This window comes from Nipponia nippon, unplaced genomic scaffold (genome assembly GCF_047370975.1).
Source record: "Nipponia nippon isolate SJK-2023a ecotype South Korea unplaced genomic scaffold, ASM4737097v1 scaffold_5, whole genome shotgun sequence".
NCBI classification, from domain to species: Eukaryota; Metazoa; Chordata; class Aves; order Pelecaniformes; family Threskiornithidae; genus Nipponia; species Nipponia nippon.
Genome location: NW_028262369.1, coordinates 74,769,832 through 74,780,362, shown reverse-complemented (window position 1 = coordinate 74,780,362; position 10,531 = coordinate 74,769,832). Strand labels below are relative to the sequence as shown.

Here is a 10,531-nt window from a genome sequence, read left to right as displayed (position 1 = left end):
AGGGTCTTTACCAACCTTAACGATTCTATGATTCTACCTCTCTGGCCCAGCTCTGCACAGTACTTACAGGCAGAATGACCTTGCTTACGCTACACCACCAGTGTGCTTTCCTCTTGATCAAGTAAATATATCAAGACTCAGTAGAGGCCATGGAAGACTGAGTTTCCAGTAGCATTTGTGGAGGAGTCCATGCTTAAATCTGCAGACGCTCTCTGTCACTATTACTTCCTGCTGAGATGACTGACTAGTGCGTTTTTAGCGTTAATTTTATTACGTGCCTGTGTACGCAAGTTAGTTGTTGGTTAAACAAGACTACCTGTGTATTTTTGTGTCTTGTATTGAGTTTGTCGGGGTTTTTTAAACATTTAATGGAATTAGAATGAGAAGCTTTCTTGAGTTGGGGTTTTTTCTTTGAATGCTTTAAAGATTAAAATAATGGCCTGTTTTACCTCACTTTTATTATTCTTTTTTACTTTCCTCCCTAAGGAGGAAATATGATGCACTCTTAAACTCTCTCAATCTTTATGATTGTTTCTAAATGTTCCTGGTTCCATCACTTGAAAAAGTCCAGATCTTGTCCTGACCCAAAACTCTTCTGAAATCCTTATTTTTACCTTAGTCCTTGTTTCATCTTCATTTATTAGCTTTCCTGCATCATTTGGATAGCTAGTGGTTGATAGTTTATAGGAATTAAAAAAAAAAAAAATCTGCTTCTATAGTGAGTCTTTTTGGAATAGGTTTTTAAACATACTACCTGCTTTACTACTTCTGATGAACTTGAGCTTTTTGTAGTAGTGGTAGTAGTATGCTGGGAGTCATAGGGATGCACAGTGTTGCTAACTAATGCTCCTGCTCCACTGAAGAGAATTTTACAGCCCCTGAAGCAGTGTTGCATTGCTGTGAGTGTATTTGCTCTCAAGCTTTTTCTACTGACCAGAGTGAATTCTAGAAGCAGAGTTGCTCCTTTTACCTTGATACTCTTTTCCCATAGATAACCAAAATTGTGACCTGCCTGCATGGGATTTGTGCTTCACTCCCAGGAATGTAAGGCTTTGCTCCTATAGATATGTCAGCTGACTTGAGAAATGAAGAACTGATGGGGTGTGGGCCCTTAATCAACCATGGGAGGTGAGAACTTGTAGGTCCAGGCAATTAGGGTCAACTAGTCTCTACTAGTTGCAGCTGCCAAAAAAAGGAGGCAATAGCTAGGTTTTCTGGAGGCAGTTTTTCAGCCACTTTGAGCAGAGACCAGTTATAAAGGAGAGATTAGCAATTTATCCATATAGGGTGTAGTGGGAGGCCTGGAAATTCACTTAACAGAGGGATAATAAGACCAGCGTGATGCTTAGGCATGTGCTAGAATTTATCCTTTGTCAATGAAGAACCTATGAAGAAAATTTTTTTTTTTTTTAAGACTGACTTTCTGGTGGCCAGGCTGTTTGTTTCTGATAGCTGGATTTTCAACAGTTAGCTACCTGGTTTACATTGGAGAATTGCATTTCTGCCTAGTGTTTTCTTTTAGCAACTCTTTTTTTGTAGTGTAGTACAGGAACAGCAAAAATAGAGCATAATAAATAAATAAAAAGGAGTCATAGTTTTTATGGTGCAGAAAGCATGCTTTATTTCAAATTAACAATTCTATCTCAAGGAGGTTCAACAGCTAACAAGATTTATTACTACATTAGGAGAACTAAAGCAAATTGAAGTGCAGGGCGATATTTGATGTTGTAACAACAGTTTGTTTTCAAACTGTGGTTCATTGCTTAGTTGCCCGGAAGTGACTACTGGATGTCTACTACTACTACACAAACTCAATCACTGCACCCTACGAACCTCCAAGAGGGGGTACTGCTGCTGCACTTGAGTACCTAAATAGCTTTGTTGATTAAGGGGATGGCCAGGTGATGTTACTTTTTAAAAGCTATTCAGGCAGTCAATATGTCAGAAACAGCACACAGACAGTGGGTGAACAAAGTGCTGGCCGCTTGCACTTTGTCCAAAAATTGTCAGTCAGGTATGGAAATTATGACATAATCAGATATAATGTAAAACATTAAAGCAATGCTTACAGGAGGGTAATTGCAAACATCACCAATGCCTTACATTTCTGATTCAACATAAATATTTGTGCATGTATGAAATACTATGCACAGTATCATCTCTTAGGTAATCTTCAACAGGGAGCCTCTCTACCTGTTGAGGCATTCTTAGACATCAACAATGAGTTGAGGCACAAAAATTAGTTAAATGTTGAGCAGGGTAGTCGTTTGCTAGGAAACTTTCTCCTACCAACTGTTAGTTCCAAAAGTTACATTTCAAAATGTCATAAAATAAATGGTACAAAACTTCATAACCGTTAACTTCGGCTATATACAGTATGTACATGTCAGTGAAAAAATGGTTTAAAATTCTTAGGTCAATAATGACTATAATTCATAATGTATAGCTCTGGACTTTGTCTCATTCAGGTAGGTACAAAAATATTTTTTTTTTATATTTACAGATCAGATATTTCAGTCCATATATGAATCACTTGTAAAAAGACAAGTGTAAATAATACAGATCAAGCTCTCTAAATTGATCGAATATTAATATTCACAGTGGCAGAATCGGTACCAAATTCATTTCCTAAATTCAGGGTATAAAGTCCACCGTCGTTCTTCTGGACATCCATGATGATCAAGGTGGTTAGATCTTCACTGGTTTCAATGTGGAATCTGCCTTGCTGGTCCTGACTGGTAATTTTTCTCCCTCTGCAGTACCATGTTATTTCAGGAGCAGGTTCACCCGAAAAGGCACAAGATAGTGTGAGGACTTTTCCTTCGTCAATGCTGATATCGGATGGGAGAGCTTCAATTTTGGGTGGTACTCCTTTACAAAACAGAAGAAGAAATAGCAAGTTAGTCTGTTTCCACTAAGCCATGCTGCAGGTTTACTCTGAGGGCTACTTCAGGATATTTGAAGCGCTAACTCTACCAGTAATTGTATTGCTCACCTCTCAGACCTGATTTAAGCATTTTACTAGTTGAACTCTCCAGTTGAGCCATACTAGATTTCCCCATAATACTGCTGGAGCTCATCTCTACAAAGGATTCTTTCATGGAGGACATGCTTTTGGCAGACATGCTTGCAAATTTCATTTCAGTCATGCTGCTGCTGCTGAAACTGCTGAATGAAGCCTCTTGTTTAGAAGAAGCCATTTGAAAGGACTGAGAAGAAAAACTTTCGTGCATGCTTGCGTCGCCACTTGTCTTCAATACTACCTCTTTTGGAGGTTCTTCAATTAGAGCTGGGGAGCATTGCAAACATAGAAGGAAAAACCAATAACGTCACATTAACGAACAAAGTCATGCAGTTGTATATGGTTAATTTTACAGAAATCAAGAGACAACATAGTTTGCTTTCAGTGGAAAACTGCAGTGGAGTATAAAATTGCTTACAATCATTTGATTCAAGATGTCCAAATCAGAAACACTAATTTATAAATGAAACAAGTATGAAATAGAACTGTTACTAGTATGTATGAGCTTGGAAGAAAAACATACTTAAGAAGAAACAAGTTGTCACACAACATTTCCTATTAGAACCATTACTAGAATTAGACACTGAGAAATTGTGTGTGTTCAGTTCACGTTTGTAGAAGCTGTGAAACACTTTCAAGTTCTTACAAGCATGGCATAGGAAAGTCTATTCCACTGCATTGTTCTGTAGCTATAAAAGGCAACGGAAAAGCTCAATCACTGTAGCTTTCCTTTAAATCTAAGCACAGTGATACAAGCAGATCATAGCAACCCCTTGGTGCTAGGAACTGGGATATAGTACAGCCAATAAAATAATAAACCCAGTTCAGTTATGGCTAAGTTACCATAAAAATTTTTAAATGCAGAATTACTTTGTTTTATTGGACCAGATTATGTTAGTAAATGAGGAAAGAGTAATTGCCAGCACCAAGGTCTTAACACAGTCATCCTAGAAGGAATGCTCATAGCCTTCTGTTAACATGCATCTATTGATACAGTAGAGCATCTGTGTGTTCCTCTGTGGGTGTTATAAAGATTTCTAATGCTGTTCTGGTTCTGTATATATAATATACAGAAGAAATAGGAACTTGTTAAAATACCGAAATCAACATTACCAGTGGCTTTTATCATAAGTCATTTTAGTAGATGCACCACAGCAAAAAGTTGGGATTAGTCTGAACACAAGACCCGGAGAACAAACTTACGGAGTACAGTCAAAGATGCTGTAGCAGAGCACTGCCCGTGGTAATTTTTTGCTTTGACTGTGTATTTTCCGGTGTCACTAACTGCTGCATTTCGAATCTCAAGAGCATATATGTTTTTAGAGCGTGTTACTCTGATATGTGATGAAACAGCAATCTGAGGAGGGGAAAAAAAAAAAGAGGTTTCATTAAGATGAGTTTTATGAATAATTCTAACTTTTCAAGTAAATTAAATACTTACAGGTTGATTATTCTTAAACCACTCAATTTCAGGAGAAGGATCCCCAGAAACTTCACAGGTGAACAATACATCTTGTCCTTCATTGACATTTTGAGACTTAGGCTGCATGATAAATGCTGGTTCGTTGGAGCGCTCTTTAGAAAAGGTCAGAACATACTGGCATTTAATAATGCCTTCGTCAGTTTTACCCTCACAGGTAAGTATACCTTCATCTTTATTACTAGCTTTTTTGATAGTTAGTGTGTGATCGCTTCCAGAAATGCCATATCTGTAATCATCTGAATTTCTCAGCTCTATTCCATTCAGCACCCATTTTACTTCAGAGGCACCAGGAATGTTGGCTTTCAATGTCACTTTCTGCCCTTCAGACAGTGTCATTTTAGTTGAAGAAGCTTTAATTTCTGCTTTCAATTGTTTGACGTCTTCAGTAACAATTGACTTTTTAATGACTTCTTGAACCGCTGCTTTTTCTTCGGTTGCCACTGCTGATTTCTTCTGGGTAGAAACTGTAAGCATCTCATCTTCTTTCTGAACTGATTTATGAGTTTCAGATACACCTCTTACCTGGGAATAGATATTTTTAAATACTTGGCCAGTAAACTGGAAGTTAGTTTTCGAAACACCTCCTTCCCCAATAATTTCACAGGTGTATTCTCCTTTATCAGATTCCATGAGGTCATGGATTTTGAGCTCATAGGTGCCATCTGCTGCATAATGAAACTTGAAATGATGGTCGTCTTTCAGTTTTTTGCCGTCCTTATACCAAGCCACTTCTCTGACACTTAGAACACTGCTTTCAACAGCACAGGATAACTTTACTTCATCTCCAAGAGTTTCTGCTTTCAGATGCTGTTTTATCTTTGGTGGAGAAGCAGTTGGTAATTGTACTTTCTCTGCTGGTGCTGTTTTGTCTCCAGGTGGTGACTTTGCTTTTGGGGGGCTGCTGATGGGTTCAGGAGATTTCACGCGTTTAGGAGACTTAACTGGCTCTGGAGACTTTACACGAGGCTCAGGAGATTTGATTGCTGGAGGTGATGTAATTGTTTTTTCAGGAATTTTTGTTCTTTGAATGGTCAAAGTAAAATGCGCTTCCTGTCTTCCTTCAGAGTTTTCCACCACAACAGTGTAACTTCCTTCATCTGACATCTGGACCAAAGAAATTTCAAAGGTAGACTTGTACTGCGTTCGCATTACTTGGAAGCGCCTTGAAGAAACAATGGGTTGACCCGCACGGAACCATGTTATTGTTGGTGCTGGTTCACCATCAACGTCACAGGAAAATCTTGCAGTCTCCCCTTCAGAAACTGTGATTGACCTTGGTTTTGTAAGGATTGTTGCCGGTAGAGTGCTTTTAAATGCCTTGTGTACAGTCCTTTCTTCCAATGATTTTTCTTCAGCTGCAGTGATTTTTTCTTCAGAAGCAGCATAGTGTTCATATGATAAAAGTGATTCTCTTGTTGCTGACATTTCTGATTTGACCTCTCTTACTGAGGAACTTGCTTCTGTAGCAGATGCTTTCTTAAATGAGGAGACTGCATATGCCTCTGTTTTTGTCAAGTCGGGTAAAATTGACCTTGGTACTTCTTCATCTCTCCGCTGGGAAGAGTATGTAGTGTAATCTCCTCCAGTAACATCTAGTGTTGCATAATCAGAGCATTCCCCTTTGTAGTTTGTGCATACAGCCCGGTATGTTCCACTGTCATCAATGTGGCAGTCGAGAATTTCTAGAGTTAATACACCACTGGTGTTAGTAAAATGTATCTTACTGCTCTCCTGGAGCTCAATACCATTATGGTACCACTTCACTTCAGCGGTTGGTTTTGACTGGACATTTAGAATGAACCTGGTATTATGGCCACACGGTACCCGGTGTGAGCGCATTCTCAGGGTAATGCGAGGAGCGTGGTCAAGGGTGAAAGGCTGCTGAGTCAGAACTTCGTATTTCCTTTCCATAGTCTTCTGAGTTTTCAAAGCAGATTTCATGGACTCGTATCTAGAAAATATATCAAATCTTGCCATCCTCTCAAACCGAGAGAGCGATCTTTCACTAGAAACTGGGCTAGGTGAGCGGGGTCGCGTCCTCTCTGGTGTTGGGGATCTTCTCTCACTTTCTTCAGGAGGCCGGGAGCGAGGTCGAATTAATTCGGATACAGGACGCATCAACTCAATGTAAGTTGGAGAAAGAGATCTTCTTCTCCTTAGTAATCTAGAGGGAGGTGAAAATTCCCTGTGAACGTGTTGCACCATTTCTATTTCTTCTTCTTCTTCTGATGTAATCTCAGTTATTTCTCTTTCCCTCCTTCTCCTGAGTCTACTCTTTTCCTCCTCTGCCATATATTCGAGCTCACTCCTGTATTCAGAGAGTCGTTGAGCAGTGCCAATGGGACGGAGCAATTCTTCATCCTCTCTTTCGTCCATTATTCTTTGTTTTTGTTTAGGTGGTCTGTAAGCAGCCCTATCATGGCGTTGACGAAGCTCTGCATAGCTTGCAGTGGTCTCAGCTTTAGTTGGGATGTGATAGCTTGAATACCTCAGCTCTCTTTTTCTTTCTTCCTCTGAACCGACCTGTGCTCCTGCAGTAGAATACCGAAGGGCAGACAGTTCAAAGCGTGGGGGGCTTCTACTTGGTGGGGAAGCAGAAAAGCCTAACTCCAGCTCTTCTTCAAGGCGCAGTCTTTCTTCTTCAGTTCTCTTCATGGCTAAATAGTCATCAATAGGCAGGAGTAATTCCTCATCAGACAAGTCACCAAGTGATCGCCTTCTTGGTCTATAGTAATATTCATAGTCTGGAGATGGGGTACGCCGACGTGCTGGTCTCACAATTTCAAGATCGTCTTGTGTTAGCTTTGGTATGCGCCATTTAGGCTTGTACTGATCAGAAATGCGTGGCAGTGGCATCACGTAGAATTGCTCCCACCTGGAAAGACGTATGCGTTTCTGGCGTTTCTGAACAGTTCTTTCAAGTTTTCCTGGCATTTCATACTGGTCTCGCAGCCTCTTGTACCATTTCATGTCTGACAGAGGCACAAAGTGTTTAATGTTCTGATCTTCCTCAAGAGTAGTGCGCACATGTTTGCGAGGTTCTGGGACCTCGTACGGCATACGAAGTCTTCTTTCTTCCTTCTTTTCTTCTTTCTTAATTTCATATTCACCTTTGACGGTCTTAGTGCTGACAGCTGGTTTATATAAGATAGCAGCTTCTCTGAGAGCCTCTTGTGCAGTTTGTGTCAGTGGAACAGCTTCAACCCCAGAAAGGATTTCTGCCATTCGTAAGGTCTTGTCAATTTGCCTCTGTACATGCTTCTCCCGCTCTTCTTCAGTCTTGTACTCACGCTTGACGTATTTCAAGCGTTCAACTTTTAGATAAGCCTGACAGCTTGTAGATCCAGCACTGTTTGTAGCAGTAACTCTGTAATAACCACTGTCTTCTGGTAGAGTATCTCTGATATGCAAAGCATAATAATCTAAACCTTCATGAATTATATCAAAGTTGGGACCAAAGGACAGAGGTTGACCGTCTTTCTCCCACTTCAGTGTTGGTTTTGGTACACCAGATACCCTGATCTCAAAACTGACATTTTGGCCTTCTTGACATTCAGCATTTGCCAGCAGTCTTTTAAACATTGGCCTTAGTGTGGCATCTGCTGGAGGTGGATGAGGAATCACAGTCAGCTTAGCTTTGCAGCTGTCTTCGCCATATTTATTGCGTGCCACAATACTGTATTCAGCATCATCTTCTTCAGTGACATTATGGATGACGAGTTGATAAAGACCCTTGTCTGATTCAAAAGTATACTTCTTATCATCATCACCAGGTTTGATTTTCTGGCCTGATTTGAACCATGTTAAGCGAGGTTCTGGGTGAACTGTTATAGTTACTCCGAACCTGACATTTTCTCCAACGTATGCAGTGCGGTTATACAAAGGCAGAGTAAATTCTGGTGGACGCTCTAATAGTCTCATAGTATCAACCCGTCGTTTCACTTTCCTAACAGTTCTGCATCTATAGTGCTCAGAAATTTCTCTCACACCTTTAACAAAAAGTTCTGCATAAGAGCTGTCTTCACCATAGTCATTTACTACCTTGCATCTGTAGGTACCGTCATCGGATTTAGAAACATCTTTGACATACATGGTTGCCACACCTTCTTCATATTTGATTTCATATTTCTCATTGCTTTCTAATTGCCTCATACCGAAGTACCACGTGACTTGTGTGGACTGATCATAATTTTCAATCCTACATACATATTTGGCATGCCCTCCTTCTTCTGTAACAGTATGCTTTATCTGCCCAGCAATGGGACCAATGTCGATTGGTGCAACTTTAACTTTAGCCACCGTTATGCCTTTCTGAGATCTAATTGCGCCTCCACAAGAAATGCGGGCTACTGACACAACTGTGTTCCACTCCTTCTTTACTAGAGTTTGGTAGTAACGCCTGTGCCTCAAGGTCTTGATGGCTTTAGTGCTGGTCTTTTCTGTCTGCTGTTTTAGCCACACGTGGTTAAGCGCTTCAGCAGCTGTCATCCGAGCTTTTCTTTCCTTTACTAGTAGGCGATCAATGAAGTCCATGGCCTCAATGCTTATGTCTTTGAATGCTTCATCATCAAAGTTGTATTCAGCATTTAGAATATTTTCAATAACTTGTTGGTTTGTTTCAGCAATGAAAGGATTAATGCCACTGAGAAGGATGTATGTTAGAGCACCCACTGACCACATGTCAGTAGCTGTGCTGACCAAATCATGATGATGTACTTCAGGTGCATAATATTCAGGAGAAGTGAACTGGAGTCTAAAGCTGTCTCCAGGCTTCAGTTGTCTGGCTTGACCAAATTCAACAATTTTAACTACAGAGCTTCTTCTTGTGAAGTAAATAATATTGTCTGGTTTAATATCAAAATGTCCAATGCTGTGGCGATGTAAAAATTCTAGTGCATCGCAGACCTGGCGTACGTAACTTACTATTTCTCTTTCGTTCAGTTCAAATGAAGCTGTGCTGATTCTTTCAAAGATGTCAACTCCAGAAATGAATTCAAAAATCATGACCAATTCTTCTAGGCTCTCAAATGATTCATGAAGATATAGGATATTTCGGTGCCTAGCAATGTTTAGAATGGAAATTTCTTTCTTTACGAAAACTTGGTCAGCACCCTTTACTTTGACAAACTTGGCCAGGTAAGTCTTTTTTGAAACTGCCTCAACACAGCGGTGTACAATGCCAAATTGCCCACGTCCAAGCTCTTCTGCTATCATATATTTGTCATAGAGTTCCTTTGTAGAATAGTGAGCTGCTTTAACTGTTGTGACTTCTCTGCTCTCATCAACTTCTTCATCATAGTTCATTACTCTGGTCTTATCTTCCTTTGTTATAATTGGATCAGTAGGTTCAGAAGGCTGGCTTTGGCCAAACTTGTTTTCTGCAATTACACGGAACTGGTAGGTGGTCTTGCCAAATAGGTTCACCACTGTGTATCGTGTATCACGAGCTTGTGCAACACGAATCCATCGCTCTGCTGTTGTAGCACGTTTCTCAATAATGTAGTTTATGATTCTGCTTCCACCATCAGTAGCTGGTTCATTCCAGGTTAAGTTGACAGAATCCCTTGAAATGTCAGTTACCTTCAGACCTCTTGGTGGATCAGGCACATCAGCCACATCTAATTCAACTGTTTTTTGATCGATTCCAAATCTGTTTTTGGCACAAACAATGTAAAACCCTGCATCTTTTCTGTCAACACCATTTGGGAATACAAGAGATGTGAATGATCGTGTAACAATGACTTGGTAATGTCCATTAGTATCGATGAGGTCTTGTCCCTTCTGCCATGTGATCACAGGGTGAGGCTTGCCGCTGAATGGAATCTTGATGCTCACTACTTCCCCTCGGAGGGCATGAACAGCTCCCATGCCTTCCAGGTTTTTGGGCAAGTGAATCTTTGCAGGAACTGGAATAAAAAAAGGAAGAAAAAACAACACATGACCAAAAGCACACGAGAAGAGCACCAATAGTCTAAATATTCAAAGTTTAAAAAGAATTTGTCTTAGGAGTCAAGACCCTTCATTCA

The 10,531-nt window shown here is 40.2% G+C and overlaps 1 protein-coding gene across 8 annotated transcripts in view; it reads right to left on the bottom strand.

Moving 5' to 3' along the window:
- Positions 1–1,433: 1,433 nt before the first annotated feature.
- Positions 1,434–10,531, bottom strand: part of LOC104010285 (titin) — a 241,808-nt gene continuing 232,710 nt past the window's right edge. For 3 of the 8 annotated variants that reach the window (XM_087733442.1, XM_087733443.1, XM_087733444.1), the window contains 4 exons: positions 4,464–10,411; positions 4,226–4,379; positions 2,996–3,289; positions 1,439–2,871 (listed from right to left, as the gene is read on the bottom strand). In XM_087733442.1, coding sequence (XP_087589568.1) covers positions 2,573–2,871; positions 2,996–3,289; positions 4,226–4,379; positions 4,464–10,411 — 6,695 coding nt within the window. In that variant the 3' untranslated portion in view covers positions 1,439–2,572. Of the gene's footprint in view, positions 2,872–2,995; positions 3,290–4,225; positions 4,380–4,463; positions 10,412–10,531 lie in introns of all 8 variants that reach the window. The other 5 variants (XM_087733445.1, XM_087733446.1, XM_087733447.1 and 2 more) reach the window with 3 other exon arrangements.